Source organism: Leptosomus discolor, chromosome 1 (genome assembly GCF_034619465.1).
Source record: "Leptosomus discolor isolate bLepDis1 chromosome 1, bLepDis1.hap2, whole genome shotgun sequence".
In the NCBI taxonomy this organism is placed as follows: domain Eukaryota; kingdom Metazoa; phylum Chordata; class Aves; order Leptosomiformes; family Leptosomidae; genus Leptosomus; species Leptosomus discolor.
Window position 1 is genome coordinate 110,170,292 of NC_141391.1, and position 16,506 is coordinate 110,186,797.

The 16,506-nt window shown below is 40.0% G+C and overlaps 1 protein-coding gene across 4 annotated transcripts in view; it reads right to left on the reverse strand.

Moving 5' to 3' along the window:
* Positions 1–10,289: 10,289 nt before the first annotated feature.
* The window catches only part of USP25 (ubiquitin specific peptidase 25), a 37,817-nt gene continuing 31,600 nt past the window's right edge, over positions 10,290–16,506 (reverse strand). For all 4 annotated transcript variants that reach the window (XM_086462842.1, XM_086462834.1, XM_086462826.1 and 1 more), the window contains 4 exons: positions 16,362–16,441; positions 11,815–11,938; positions 10,937–11,132; positions 10,290–10,482 (listed from right to left, as the gene is read on the reverse strand). In XM_086462842.1, the coding sequence (XP_086318968.1) occupies positions 10,310–10,482; positions 10,937–11,132; positions 11,815–11,938; positions 16,362–16,441 (573 nt within the window). In that variant the 3' untranslated portion in view covers positions 10,290–10,309. The remainder of the gene's footprint in view (positions 10,483–10,936; positions 11,133–11,814; positions 11,939–16,361; positions 16,442–16,506) is intronic.

Here is a 16,506-nt window from a genome sequence, read left to right on the forward strand (position 1 = left end):
TTCTTTCTCTTCCCTGTTAGGCACTAATGGCAGCTATAAAAAAAAAAAAAAAAAAAAAAAAAAAAGAAAAATATTTTCATAGAAACTTAAAAAACAAAAACAAAAGAAAACACTCCAACAGAAGCTCCTGGAAACTTCCAGTGTATGGCTGTCTTGAATCTGTCATTAGCACACAACCAGGCAGAAAGATTAAATTTACAATTTGTCAGATTGTTCTTAAACGTCTTCTAATAATCTATCCTTGATTCTCCTGCTTGCAGGCACCCCAGGGTCCCCAAAAGCTCCACTCATCTCCTAGGAACGCTTCCTGGGAGCCAGCACATTCTGCCAAAGCCACGGGATTGGTACCAAGCAAAAAGTGAATTTCAGAGCAAAAGGACCAGCCGCTAAAACCGCTGCACTACCAATGACTGGCCATCTTAAAAATCAGAAAGCACAAATGGCAACACTAACTACAGCCATTAGAACAAACCGCTGAAAGACGCTGCCTACTCTGACAAAATACCTAATCACTTCAGGCTTTCTCTGGTAAAATCTACACCTTATTTCCAGCCCAAGGAAAGAAAGATTGTTGTGATTCACGTGAAGACATCAGCAAAAAGTCTCCCTTGCTGCAGCCAGATGCACATAAGAAGTGTCATAAGGAAAAAAAATAACATCCATAGAACTTCCGAAGCGCCCTTCTGCCCAGGCAGAGCAAAGCGCAGCATTCACTGCTGAAAAACCAGAGGTGTTTTAAAACACCCCGGGCTTTTCAGCGGCTCAAGCAGCTGCGGCGTTCGCGCCAGAACAAGGCACCGCGGAGGCCTGCGCACACCTCCCCTCACGCACCCGCCGCGGGTTCCAAGGGGCGAGCAGCCGCGGCCGGTGCTGGCCTCCGGCCTGCCCGGGCTCGGGGAGGAAGGTGAAGGGAGGCCCCGGGCCGGCCGGGGACCGGCAGGTGGCTCCCCAGCCCCGCCGGGGACCCGCAGGCGTGTCGTGTCCCCCCGCCAGCCCGCCCGAAGGGCCGCGGCGGCGAGGGCGGCCCCGCGCCGGGCAATGGGGGGGGGATGCCGAGCAGTGTCCCCCCCCCCCGCCGGCACGGCTGGCTGCCCCCCACCCCTCTAACCTAAATCCCACCGGTGCCAGGCGGTGGGAAGTGCAGCCGCCGCCGGTGAGAGGGCTGAGGGGCAGCCCGCGCCTTTCGGTGGCCAAAGCAAGTTGGTCACCGTGCCCTACAGGCTATGTCACGATGCCGGGAAGAACGAAGCACATGCGAAACAGGCCTCAAAAGCGTGGGAGGTGACATCTCCTGCCTACCTGTGGCTGGAACTCTTCTGCCCAAGGGCAGAGAGCACCCCGGGGTCTGACAGAACTACGCCCGAGCGCAAGCGCCATCCTCCAGCTGTTGTTCTGCAGCTTCTCATCACCCAAAGCCAGACTGTGATACTTTCAGTAAATCTATGTAGACAGAAGAAATTCAAAATACTTCAGAATCCTTTTCCCCTGGCGGTTAAAACCCCACAGCTCTCCCAGACAAGCAGCTGCCTCCACCCCTGCAGAAAGCACTCACTTTTTTAACGGGGCGCAGCAGTGACACGCTTCCGGCCTTAGCTGACCCTGTTCCCTGAGACAACGCGTCATTAGAGGCTCTGAAGTGATCACTTACACCATTATGCTCTCTAGAAAACATTAAAAAGTACGATGGGCATAAAACCAAGCCTAACCCAGTCCAGACAAAACCTACAGGCACTGTAACATCTGCAATATAAAAGCATTGTCAAGAATAGGTGCGTTTTATACGCTTAAAGAAAGGCTGCTCAGATTAATGCATTCATTTAAAATTATTTCCTATGTAGGTCAACTGAAAAGCTCAACAGGAAAGTTAAAAAAAACCCAACAAACTATGTACGGACTGTCACTGAGCACTTCCAGGAAAACTTCGATTCCTAGTTGAAGGAGAAGGGCCATTTAAGATAAGAAACAGAACCTTTTAAAACATTGTAATACAGTAGGTAACAGCTTGGTCAAAAGTGAACAAATAGGAAACTTCAAGTATGTCAACTGTGCTCCTCGTGGCTAGGCTGTCGCCATGTAAGATTTTTCAGAAAAAAATAAAGGTTTCAGTTTCAGCAGATCTGTGTTTATTTCCAGACTGTCTCATGCCATTTAACTTGAGTATTTATTCTTCTCGTGTGTAGGCAGCCTACTAGTAATGCAGAAATTTGTAACTCGCGGACTTAACAAGCAGCTTCCCATATGCAATCTGATAATCTCCTACACAATCCGGCTGCATGTGCTGTTGGGACATTTGCTATTACTCTGGAGAACCATGAAAACTATTTGATGACAGCATGCTAGTGCCCAGTCTAACCGCACCAAGCAGTACTGGGAGCCCTGTCGTTACCTACAGGGAGAGACCACAGGCATCAGAGGAGCTATGCTATTATCATCTCACGGCTCTTAAAGCTGCCCGAGGTGGCTGTGAGACCGAAAGTTTATCTTCTGTTCCAAAGACATTTTTGTAGAGTCATGACACACAGGTTTCTTGTTACTGGGAACTACTTCCCAGTTACTGGGGAAAAGAGGGGAAAGAGTCAGGTCCTGTGAAGACCTCTCCGTCAGTGAGCTAAAATGTAAGAATAACTGTGAAAATCTGAAAATGCTGTAAAATTTGAGGGAAGATATACATTGTCGTGAGTCAGTCAGTCAATTACAACATAGCTGAGAGTACTCAGTGAGCTGGATTCAGTTGAGTGCAGGTTTAATACAGGATCCTCTGCTTCACTATTTAGGAAGTAAGAACATCACTTCACTTACCCAACAGGGCTAGTACCCTAGGACGGAGAGGCTCAGAAGAGGCTTAAACAGGAGTGAAAGTGAGCTTGCAGGTGTGACACTAAGCAGGAGAGTGGCCAAGCAGGCACTCAGCCAACAAAGCAGGCTGCTGGCGGCCAGACTTGTCAGCTCTGTGCCCGCACCACCGGTGCATGAGCCTGGAGTCACAGTTCTGCTGATGACAAGGGGAAGGGAGGGGAACGGCCAGCGAGCGGACAGTGACTCCTATGGAAAACAGGGGGCTTCTCCCAACTGTCGCCATCTTTCCCACTTCCTGGAATAACACGCCTGGCTCCCTAGGGCTCCTGTCCAAAATGTGCCCATTTCCTCTCCCTCTTCTACAGCAGAAGGGAGCCCTGCTCCTCTGTCTCTCATGGCCAAATCCAGCTTTGCCTACATTGCTGAGAAGTGTTGAGTCTCCTCTGGGCAAAGAGCCTGCAGTCGATCAAATGCGAGACGAGGGAACGCAGCAGCCTTCACGCTCCCGCTCTGCAGAAATCCTGACGGAACATCTCTGCTCGTTCACACACCCGTGCGCTTCTGTAGCTGATAACACCTCTCATTTCTTTTCTGATCTCTGCTGGGATCAAACTCCACCACACTTTCACTCTGGAAAGAGGTGTTAGACTGCAGTACTTAGAAGCCCTCAACACTTACTCATAGTCCCTTTAGATATTCTTCGTACAGCATCCTTTTATAGAGGGCTTGTAAGCAGCATTTGTAACCACTAGCATGCCACTTAAAACCAAATCATTCAATCTTAATAGCAGAAATAACATGAGACAGGTTAGTTTGAAAACTAGCTATATTACTAGCCTCTCTTGCTGTCTTAGCCAGAGCTTGCCAGTATTTCTTGCTACCTTATACCTTTTGTAACCCTCTTCAATAAACAACTTATTTTTTCCCTTTAAAAAAAACAAACCAAACCAACCAAACAAATCAACATTATATTCTGCCCTTAGCCCTACTGTTTCAAAAGTGCTTTGATTGGAAGCAGCAGGGAGTAGCCAGGTAACAGGATAGAGATAACTGAGGATAACTGCAAAGTTTCACAGCTTCACTGAACTTCTGACAGAAAATAGCCATCTGAACTCCTCGTTCTTTCTTGCTTATAACCAAGAATTGACATTATGCACTTACAAAACGAGCCTCTTTAAAGCAAACATCTATAAAGCAAAATACCCATAAAATTACTACAGAGCAGATAAAAATCCACAATAAATACTTTTGAGTCAGCATTTTTAGCGGTATGCCTAGTCCAGCAACAAAGACAGGAGAACAAACACACTATCCATGCAAGTGCCCTCCCTAAGGAATTTTGGCCAGTTTTATCACTTGCCACGTTTTACCTAGTGGCTTCTATTTTCTTAGAAAAGATACTCACCTTTCCTAACCTTGTGGGGCACTGTGTCAAGGCAGAAGTTTTTTACTTTGTTACTAATTAGGAAACATCATTAATGGCTCTTCTCTGTCAGCTACAACCAGCAGGTAATAAACTCCATCACTTTCCATTTCAGCTAAACAATTTCCCAGAGCACAAAGCACTACAAAATCTCCTCAGAAGTCCACATAACACAGAGATGTCGCTGTCTTCAGTGGAAAAGACAAGAATGATGGCAAATAAAATCAGTACTGGTTTACTTGCCCATTGCAAGGCACCTGAATAACTGGATTAATCTAGACCACAAAAAGGGGATAGGGGAGTCAATTCTTGAAACACAGCAGTATAAATCTTTGTATGCAAAGTATATTGAAGACTCCAATCTACAGATGGATACTGAAGTGACAAATCATCTGTTCAAGCACCTTGCAACAACCACATAACTAAAATCCCCATCAGCTGAGAGTGGAACAAGTGTCCGTGCCAAATACAGACAGGTCTTGATCTCATATTCAAAGGCACTGCAGATAACAAATTTTCCTGCAGAAATTCAAAGGGAAATTGTACGTATTCCAAAACACAATGTACTTGTTGAAAATAGACTGTGAGCATGGAAGGGAGGAGACAAGAAATCTTTTGAGCATCCAAACTCAACTTGGACTTCTCAGAACAATAATATCTCCCTCAAGGAATGCTGGTTTTGTTGTTTGATTTTGTGGGGAGGGGTTTTTGGCTGGGGTTTTTTGTTTTGTTTTTTAAAGAATCTGCTTCATGAGATGCAAAACTTACAGAATCTTTCCAAATAAAAGAGCTTCATGAGCAGATTACAAGAATGTATTGCCTTGAGCTATTAAAAGTTACCAGATTTTCAGTTCCCCAGATCAAGGTTCCTCTCAAAAGCCTAACACTCCAACCTCCTCCCTCTCAGAAGGCATGAGGTTTTCTTCAAATTGCATTACTTAACACTGACTTTTTTTGCTTAAAATTTCTTACTTGAAAAAAATGGGCTTTTCCTAATCCATATAAAAGTTTACTATGTTTACGTAGTAATTCCCTCCACCTTATGATTTGGTATTACCTATAATAAAAAAAAGCAATCCCTCCTCAAACTCCCCCAGGTTTTCCAGGTCCTTAGTCCACAGCTCAATTAAAAGTTTCACTGTTACAGATTAAGGTCACAGATAAAATACAAGTTTTGTTTCTTGAAGGAAATCTACAGGAATTATTGCTCTCTCCCTGTTGCCTGCAAGTCGGTGAAATACAAATTGGTTCAGAGAAATTTTAACACAGATAACAAAGAAGATACAGTCCCACAAAGTGATAGGAAATACCTAGATACAGAACACAGATAGGGGGACAAACTGCACAGATACCAGCTTAAACCAGCACAGCAAGACATAGCTGCTTTTTGCCAAAATCTACATTTGACTGCAGCTTCAATAATTCAAGACAAAGCGTAAGGATCAGGGTAAACTTAAGTGAAGATTATTCAACATCAGAAATAGCTTCTACAGACTTCATAAACCTAGATAGATAGTGCCGAGATACAGCGCATGAGTCACGCTTCATGCTTCCAAAGTGCCCAGCTCAGTCAGTCTCTAACAAATTAATAACTCTTTTTTTTTTTTTTTTAATGCGCCAAGAGACTATACAGAAGTTTGCAGCTTGAACTAACGACCCATAGCTTTCCTATTTCAGGCTCTCAAATGCTGAGTTGCCAGACAGCATGTGAGTGGACACTGTTATTTGACCCACGGATCCTGCACAAGATCGGTTCCAAGAAAAGCACTCAGGAGCCTGTAGAGATGAAAACTGGAGCCCACGCTAATCAGATGGAAGCAGAAGAATCCTGGTTCCATTTCACTAGCTGGTAGCGAAGACACGGTGGTTAGACAGTGAAGCAAAAACTAAACAAACTAGAAAGCCTAAAAAGTGGATACTTGAGTCACTTAAATGGGGAACAACAGAGCAAGGAGGAAATAAAAGAGTGAATGAAAGCAAGTCAAGCTGTTCTTTCAAAGTACTGCCTCAAGAAGCTTGTTTCTGGGAAGTGACAGTCTCTTCCTGCTACTTACAGTTGAAGATCTGAAATTCATAGTGAAGAAAAACTCAGCCAAGTCCAAGGTTTTAGGGGTATGACAACAAAAGCTGGAGCACATGTGTGTACGACAGCGGTGGCTGGAGCTATAAGAAATACAGATGCCTGCAAAAGTTTTGCGGCTTCACTCCCGTAAGGATCAAAACTGAAACAGAATGGCTGAACTAGGCCGGAATGTTGTGCTGATGGAAACTCAACTAGGGAAACACCGATACTGTTAGTGTGCCTACAAAGGAAGATCGTCCTCAGGAACTGAGAGCATTTTCAGTTAATAGCTTACCCATCAAGCCCAGGATTTAAAAAGATCTTCAAGAATACAATATGCAAAGGAAAACTGGATATCAAATCACATGAAAAATAATTCTATTCCACTTGAAAGAATCGCTCCCGTTTTGAATTTTACCTACTGCATTTTGCTAAAAGACTTTTTTTTATATTCATATTCATATCCTCTCCAGAAGCAAGTAATGGAGAGATGCAACCACTTCCCTCTCAATGATACCCATTCTTCTTGCATCCTTCTAGACACAAAACCAGAATATGTTTTTTAAAATATTAAGGTACATATTTATGTTGGAAAATACCGCATGGGTGAGGTCATTTATTATATACTTAAGCCTGCTGTATTTTTTCATCAACATTCTTAACTTGTATTTATCTAAGGCCTGCCACAGACATTTGGACTCACTGGATTATGAGAAAACAGCACAAAATTAAGAACATAAACCACCACCGTTGTCTCTCTTTATGGACCTTTACATTTGTTGGACAGTATCAGACTGTTTCGCGTGTGCCACTGGTTATGTCGAGTACCTTTCTGGAGCTGCAGTCTTCACATGCATACTGGAGTCACCTAAAAATAATCTGAAAGATATTTAAACCCAAACAAACTGATAATGTCTGTATTTTTTTTTTAATGCCTGAAAATGAAGCATATGCTTCTGACTATGCTCATACTTCATGTTTTCTAGAGCAAGTCTGTTCACTGCATCAAGTCATTCACTGCAGTTAAAAGTACAGATCATCCACAAAGCAACAGTGACTCAATAATGAAGGTCTAGTCTACCCCCTTGTGTCTGGTGTGATTTCAGATATCACCACATCTAAGAAGCACAAACTGACTCCATCAATCCCCTTCATTTGTTCAGATTAACTCTGCTGCTGCTCATGGTCTTCTGCAAGGCTGGAACTAACAGATCTGCTATGGCAGCTTTAACTAGAAGCAACACGATTTTTGATACTACCAAAATATCAGTTAAAGTGCAGCAATACAATAGGTCAGCTAATAAGAAGACACATGTCGGGGGCGGCGGGTGAGTGTGGGCAGTGCACAGAGCAGGGAGGCACATAACTGAAAGACTGCGATGCCTTCAGGGTCCTCCACAGTACGAAGCAACATCTGGGAAAAAAACCACTCTTGCATCTACTTGATGGTGCAGGTGATTTAGTAAATGAATTTGGGTTAAATCCCCTTAATCTTTTTGTATTCCATAAACTGAAAAAAAATCCAATAAAAATCTCATTATTCCCATACTGAAGAGAAGTATCTACTTACGTAATTCAGTCACAGATTATTAGGTAGCCAAATGAACTGTATGCTTTACCACCTTACACAGTTTGTTGCATAGGTTTTGTGCTAGGCACCATGAATCCAAGCTATCAGCTATCTGACTGCAGTAAATCTTAATGATTTAACTGAAGGTTTAAATTCATACACAATATTTAAAAGATATTAAAATAGTAAAATACATATATTTATTTCTGTTCTACTAAACAAACTGTCTCAATTCAACTCAAAAATTCAAGTCATTGCAAATGAATACCTATTTTTCTTTAGTACTGTGAACTACAGTGGATTATTTTAATATTTTAAGAAACTGAAAAAAACTGAAACAAAAAGAACAAATAATCCCGTCCTTGTTTGCTTCCTTTTAATTTAAATGCCTTACGATACTCTTCCCAAATTAAATACTTTCTTTGTCTTTTTACCTTAGAAAGAATGTCTTTTCCCCCCGTGTTTGTCATGGAAGATTACACAGATGATGAGGATAATTGGCTCCTTCAGGGTTAGAGGGGAGCTTTCCTTAAAAATTTTCACAAACATTCAAATTCAAAACCTATTAGCAATAAAGAAATAAAATTGCTCTTTCACTTTTAATTGGTTTTACCGTTATTGAAAAAGGCAAACAAGAAGTCTAATCTGTTCAAAACCTTGTTTCAAAATACACAGTGCTAAGTAGGCATATTCTTGAGTTTCCAAGTGCAACAGATACAAAACGTGAAACCTTTTAAAATGTATCTTCACTCTTTTCATAATATGCCTTTTTCCTTGAAAAGTGGTATTTCACACATCAATAGTTTCAGACCTGAAAAAAGGCTCCTGAGTAGCACTGCACTTGTAAGAGTTCAATATTCTTTTTTAAAAAAATTTTGATAAAATAAATGGATAGTTTGACAAAGTATGAAGCACTCCAATACTGAAAACAGAACAGGAAGACATCCCTGAAAAGATTTTGAACTTAAGGCCACACTCTATTCACTGTGTATGGTGACCCAGCATCTCTCAAGAGCGAATAACTTTCAAAACCGATACATACTAAGGTTGAACTCTGCCTCTTCTTGCACACAAGATGCCTACATTTACGCCCACTGTGTTTCTAGGTGGTCTGAACTTAATCACTCCTTCCCTCCCGCTGTGTTCTTTTATTAGTAGATGTTCAAATAAACACCACTGGAAAGCCTGCAATGAAAAGTTGAGTGTCGCTCCAATAAAAACATACAAACAAATATTCACATATTTTACTGTTCTAACACAAAACGTTCTCTATAAAGAGTAGGAATCAAAATAGTGTCAGGTAACAGGATTACCTAAGGACGCGTTAAATTTCTTTTTCCACAAAATAATTAAGTTTCTTCATTAAAACCAGACAGTATTTCAGTTCTACAAAACAAGCCCTATAGATCTTTTCTTTAACTTCCAACAGAAATTTAATTAGGACAGATAAAAGATTTCTGAGATATTTCGTTGCAACAATAGCAACCCACTTCGAGTAAGGAATTAATGTAAGGTTTTATTTCTGGTCACTTAGATGACTAATACACCAATTAAAAAAAATTGATTAATTCTTAAGCTTCACAAATTTCGTTTTTTAAAAACCTTTATTTTCTCTAATTAAATCAATTTCTAGAAATTTTGCTCAGAGGGTGTAATGTATTTCTACTGAAAATACTTCCACTTTTTTTTTCTATTTTTTTTTTCTAAGAATAGAAGGAAGGTGCCATTATTGTTTTGCTTCAAAAGCCAATCCCTGCTATCAGAAAAGACTTGGCATGGCCACACACACACAAAAGTGTTGAGGTGCAGTATCATACAGATCAGCAAAGAATATACAAAAAAACAGTGTATAATACTGTGACAGATTTTCAATATATTCACATACAGTAATCTCCGACTACCTGTAACTAAAGTGGCCACAAATCCTGAAGAACCTTGTCTATAAAATTGAGTAACCCATCAATATACTGTATCTCTTCTAAAAATACCCGTATTTTACACTAATATACAAGGTATCTGCTTGCAAACACAGAAGTAGCCATAAATAAAACTTTATTCTTTCATTTCATTTACAAGCTACCAAGTACCATGTATTTACACAGCACTGGACACTTAAAGTAGTTGCAGTCACAAAATGATCCAGACAGCTGTTGATAAAGTAAAGGATCTTAAGATAAAAGCAAAGTAATACTGTAACAGATAAGTGGCAAAAAAGCAGTTTTGCCATAATGATCAGACTTGCATGTTGCATCAATTCTGGTTGAAACGACTGAGCGCCATGCGATTCTCAGCTTTAATTGTTTGCAGTCTGGCTAAAGTTTGTACAGTCATTTCTCTTTTGCTGTTATTAAAATAAAAAAGTTAAAAACTATAGCAGCAACAAGCAAACCCTGTGACAGGAAGGCAAGGTTTAAGAACTAAAAAAGTTTATACAATGTGCTTAGGAAGGTTGCAGAATTTATCTTCCATCGGCTGGAGTTCGACTGAGTGACAACATGATTCGGGCGTATCTTTCACACAGTTCATGTGTGGAGTAGGAGGGTAACTTTGGCGGGTCATTGAAACCTTTAATCTCTGTAGAACAATCTAGCAGTTTTGGCAGGAAATCTGTCAGCTTTTCTTGCAAGTTAGCTGCAAATAAAACAAGAACAACAAACATAAGCATTTACGTCTGCACGTGGAATCCTCCTTTTTCTGCCCAACACTGACTTTTTTTTTTTTTATTTCTATTGGTGGGTAGGAAGAGGAGGAATTTCACTTGAAATAATCCGCTTTCTTCAGGTCTGCCAGTAATAACTAGGACATACCAATTCCTAGTAAGACGTTAATATAAATGCTCTGTCAGATGGTCTAACACCACAAATGTTTTTCCATTCAAAAAGCATGTTTCCTTTAAGGCCTAATACCCCAGTGCAATATATGGAAAACTGTTTCTTTAAATGTGTACGGGAACGTTCAATACTCAGGGTAGCTCAAAATACACTAGCAAAGCACGAAAGATTTAGGCTCAATTCAAGACATTGAAACACCACACTTACAAAAAAGGTGCACAAGGGCCTTTTACCTTAATGAATAAATGACTTACGTTCCATTTCTTGTCCAAGATAGGAACACCAACGGTTTCTCATATCTTCCACAGCAACAATATCTTTTTCTTCCATTTCATCCACCAGTAGTAATGGCAAACACGGGACAATAAGCTCATTCATAATGATCAGGCCATTATTTACTTCCTGATCATCTCCTGATTCAAACAGTGCTGCAGCATGTTCATTTAGTTTCTTCATAAACCACCACAAAAAAGGAAAGCCTTTAAGTACACAGCATTTCACATTCTACCACACATCAGTTTCTGCATGTTTTAAAGCACAGTCTTCCTACAAAGCTACCTGGTAATTTGTATTAACCACAGTTGCACTTTAACATTTACAGCAATAATGCATATATTTGATTAAACCACTTGATCTTGTGCTATTCCTCAAGCCACTTCATTTGATACCTGCCAACTCAAGCTTTGCAGCTGTTCTTTTTAAGACTGAGGGGTCCTATCACCTGTTTCTGTTTTCTCACTATTGCTAAAAGTGACACAATCAAGGAAAAAAAACAACCTCGTTTCCTGTTGATGCCTCTTCCAATATTTGCCTTCCTGTCAAACCATGGCAACAGGGTAAGTCTGCTCACCAACTCTGTCAAACTCTTGTTCCTACCTAGCCGAGACATGACTGCAGTGAGTACACTATTTACAATCATAAAGATAATGACTGATTATTCAAAAAAATGGGAATAACATTTTCCTTCTTACTTTTGCTTTTTTTCCTTACCCAAGTTTAACTTGTTAATGAAAGGGGCTTTTGGTTGGCTTTGGTTTTGTTTTACACGATGGCAACACTTTTCTGCTAATTAATTTTGTTAAAGCTATGCAGCAAGTTCAACTTCTCAAAGCATATTTCACCCTTCACTTACTAGCAAACATTCTCGTCTGTAGTGAGATATCAGCTCTTCGTCATGCCCTCTGTACGGGCCTTTGGACAAGAGTTCTTTGTTATTCTGGTAAGCATAGATAAGGTAGAGCAAGGCTTCCATATAGCTGAAGTAAAGAAACAAAAACATTAGATGTAACATCCAGGTACCACCTGTTTCAAGGTAACTACTGTGCTCTTCAAAGGACAGGTAAATTCACTTGCTTGTTTGACTGTAAGTCCACCCCTCCCCACCAATCTCTTCATAATGGTGTTTTTTCTACCACACAATTTCATCTTTCATGCACATTAGAACAATTTATTTTATTATTAGGTTAGATCACTCGCACATGAAGTCTGATCCAAAGCTCACTGAAACCAATGGATATCATTTCACTCACTTCAAAAATCACTTTGGATTAGCCTTGAGTGTATATGAAAACTTAATTTTTCCTGCCTGCATTTATGTTTGGTTTGATCCTCTGTTGCCATATGTATTTTGATAGCATTCTACACCTTAGCAAATAAGATTTAAAGCTGTCACCTTATTTCAAAAAAATAAACCGTGAATTTTTAGCCTCACTAACTGTAAGTTCTTTCAAGCTACTGATGTCTACAGCAATGGAAGAAGCTACAACAGCATTTCAAAAGCAGAAGCATTGATATTTCTGTCTTTAATCTAAATGCAGAAAATAAAATACATGCCCAATCGGTAAAGGAGAAGTAACAGAGGACCTAAGCACCTAACAGTTAATAATCAGCAGACACCCCTTCAAGCACAGAGTAACAATCTCCCCTTATACTGCTGCATACCGTTTCCAGAAAATATCTTAAATTGTTAATTCTCTGACTTACAGAAACTCAGTTATGACAGACAGCCACCGAAAGCAGTTCAGGCAGCTAGCCTAAAAACAATCAGTTAGAAATCTCATATTTATTCAAACTAAAAATATCTAGGAAAAGAAATTTCCTAATGGAGTGTTAGAGGAACAGTATATTGTGCATTCACTGACTGACTCATACCTAGTGACAGGAAGTCATGGCTAAGGTTTAAACTACAAAAACCAAACCACCAAAATACTAAAAATGGCTAAAAATTATGTGTGAGCACGTAGAGGGCATACTTGAAAAATACGTGTCAGAATATTCTGAAGTAGACAAACTCAAGACTTACAGTAATGCCTCCCAATGAGAAGACATAATAAGAATGGAAAACGCTACTTGAAATAGCAATGGTTGCTTAAAGCTTTACCTTCTAATACCCCTGTTTAGAACAAGATGAAGCCCAAGACCACAATTTCAGAATCTACTACACAGTTATATCTTCTACCGTAAGATCCGCTCATAGTCCCTTGCAATTCCAAATATTTATTAATTAATAATTACAACTACAGTCACTGTTCCCCACCATTTTGTCCTCAAAATACAAAGCTATGCTTTCATTAAAAGAACAAGTCCTATCACCCTGTCCTCAAGTCCATTTCTCCTGCCCATGAAAACTCTTCACATCACTGATCACCAGCACAACTGACCAGACAGCAGAAAACGTAATGTAGGAGGAAAGGGGAGAAGACAATTGCAAGGAACTAGAATTGCTGGATATAAAGCCAGAAGAAGGAGCTTCTCTCCCCTTCCATTCTTAGTTCAGTTATTTGTGATCTGAATTAAAAACTTGCTGCTGGTTCCCAGTCCCTCTCTTCCTGCTCCTTCCCTCGGTATTGTGACCTCTCCCTGAAACAACTGCAGGGCCACCTAACAGCAACGTAAGGTATTTTAAATGATCACTACTGTATATCCAAGCTCGGAGTCCTTATATATCTCGAGAGACTGAGGAATATGACTACAGTGTAAATTAGCAAACAGATTCTGCCTTTTCACACCTGAAGGGTGTATGAGCTCCAGGCTATGAAGCTTAAGCCTAAAAATCACTGAAGCTGCTCACAGAATGATGGAGCTCACTAGGTCTAGGCTTTGGAAAAGATGCAGAAAGCACAGGTTGGCTAAATTTTAGCACCGCTTTGAAAAAGGCCTTTCAGTCAAAACTGAAAAACTGCATCGGCTTTCCAAGAAATTTAAAAGGCAACTGCTAAGCTCTACAGTTTGTTCACTTTTCAGTCACTACCGTAAGAGTGAGCAGCAGGTAAAACTCCTGCTGAGGTTCATTAGCTGGCTGCGTTCATCTCACCCATAGCAGGTCCCTACTCTATAGTACAGTCAGGGAAGATATGCCTGAAAGACACTTGAATTCTCCACCTGCAGTGGAAAGAGGGCCATGTCAACCACCGTAAGGCATCATGAGTGAACACTGAAAGTAGGCATGAAAAAGATACTACTACTTTAACGTTGATTTTGTGTTTGTTCAACACAGTACAATTATTTAAGGAAATCAGAGACCATCTGGATAAAGTGTGATTTTTGGCTCCATCTAGAGATTGAGCACTGCTAGGTATCAATTAGTGTTATTAAATCTACAAAAAGTTGGTCAACTGAGGGAGAAGGGTTTCTGAAAAAAGCCTCCAAACAGTCCTGCTACTGAAGGTTACATTTCAATTATGAGAGTCTACATTTTATTAAATATTTTTAAAGTTATGTTTTTATTATTTCAGTGTTAATAAGGGAATTGGAAGCATTTATCAACTTAGTCTCGTTTTCAGAATAAGGATGATAGTACTGCCCTCTAGAGTGTACGAGATGCAAACCTCAGTAAACATCTCAGTCCTTTGGGAACCTGTAGCTGAAACATGGGTGCATAATTACAACAGTCACCTTTAGAGCAGGTCAACGGATACTCAGATCCTCACCCATCCTCTAAGCACACTTAACTCTAGTTTTACTGTCTTTGTACTGAACAGCTCTTGAAGCATTTATGAAATTGCATTTCTTGCAAAAGGGAATGAATGCTACACTTCCTTGAAGGTTAGATGAGTCTGATAATGTCTTATTTTTTTATTTCTGACCAATATCAGAGTCTAAGACTGGTCATTATAGGCTCGTTTTCTAAATTACGAAGATGTTTGGTAACAAATGCCTCACCCTAATTCTGCAAATTAACGTAAATCACGGAAAATGATACCAAAACTGCTGTTCAGCACAGAGCAGAAATCTGTGCTTCCCTCCCTCCCCCTTGCACAATTAGAATAAATTATGGTAAGAAGTAATTAGTGAAAACACTGGTGTTTTAGAGTTGAAGGTGCCATCCTGGAGTCCCAGTGCCAAGGAACTTGAAAATTTTCCATTCCTGCCTGCATGCTTAGAGTGCACATGAAATCCGGGGGTAACAAGGAGGCTTCCTATATACCACACCAATGCCCATGACATTTTTGCCTCCTTAAGGGATCAAGCAATACCAAAAATAAACCAAGCAATCTTCTGACCAACCTCTGTACATAAGCGGTTTAAGACTGACAAAGTAGCCCATTGCAATTTGAATTATTAATGACTGCACCATTTATTACATGCTAGCAACCAGAAGACAAATCAAGACTATGGGCTCATTGTGACAAGCTAAGTCTTTGTACAGCAGCTAACACCAAGACAAGGCAGTGTCTTTTCCAATAATTTTTCCTTTCTTTTTTTTTTTTGGGGGGGGGGGGGAGCATACAAGACATGTAAGAGAAATATTAACCTATTTACTACACAACACAGACAAAAAATTAAGTTTGATCCTGACTATAGTTTCCCTACCTACTGTGTTATACATGAAAAATAAGTGATTGACTGCAGAATTGTTTTCACACCACAGATGTCAGCCACTGGATATTTAGCAGGTAATCATTTCATTCCTTTGGCTGGACATGGGAGGGAGAGGTACAGTTAAATAATTCTGTTTCAAAGATTTCTGCAGAATGTTTTGACGCATTTATACTATAGTCACCATCCTTGTTGCACATGTAGATCACAGAATAAATGTGTAGCTGTAGTGCATTAAGTACATAAATGTCACCAATTTTATATACCCATGATTCCTGACTTGGTTCAAAAACAGAAGGGAATGAATCACCATTGCCTCATGGAGTTAAGAAGCTACAACTATGATACGTTATTAATGATAGTTTTCCTCAAATATGTTCTTTTTTCCTGACCTTTAAAGCCCATCACAGGTGGAATTTTGGGTCAGGAAAATGCAGAAGGCAAAACTTTTCTTCTGTAGGAAGACCCAATAAAAAGACAGATAAGATGTGGACTTGACTAATTATGATTGCTGATGAAAGCAAATAAATGTATGTGCACATGTGGTGCCAGAGAGGAAGGATTTTTATGGCTGAGGGATATGCAGAGCACTTAGAGTAGGACAGGTGGAGGAATATGGGTGCACGTGCAGGGTGCTCTGAAAAGAGTCCATGGCTTGGTAAGAGACTGGAAATGGAGATTAAGAAAGGGAAGTTGCAGAAAACTTTGAGGTAAATACAAGACATTAATGGACCAAATAAATACTTAACTAAAATGAATAACACATTAAACAACCCTTAATTTAAAAAATAGCTTTACTTATCAATATTACATTTTGCCTTCAATCACTCTATTACATTTGAGTTCTATACTACCACTTACCTCTTTTTTTGGAAAAATTCCAATCCTACCATGAGAAACATGGTTGTTTCCCTGAAATGTCTATAGTCTTGATGCCATCTCTGCATATAAGAAAGGGTATATAGAATTTCATCCACAAACATAAAATACTTTTTTTTTTTTTTTT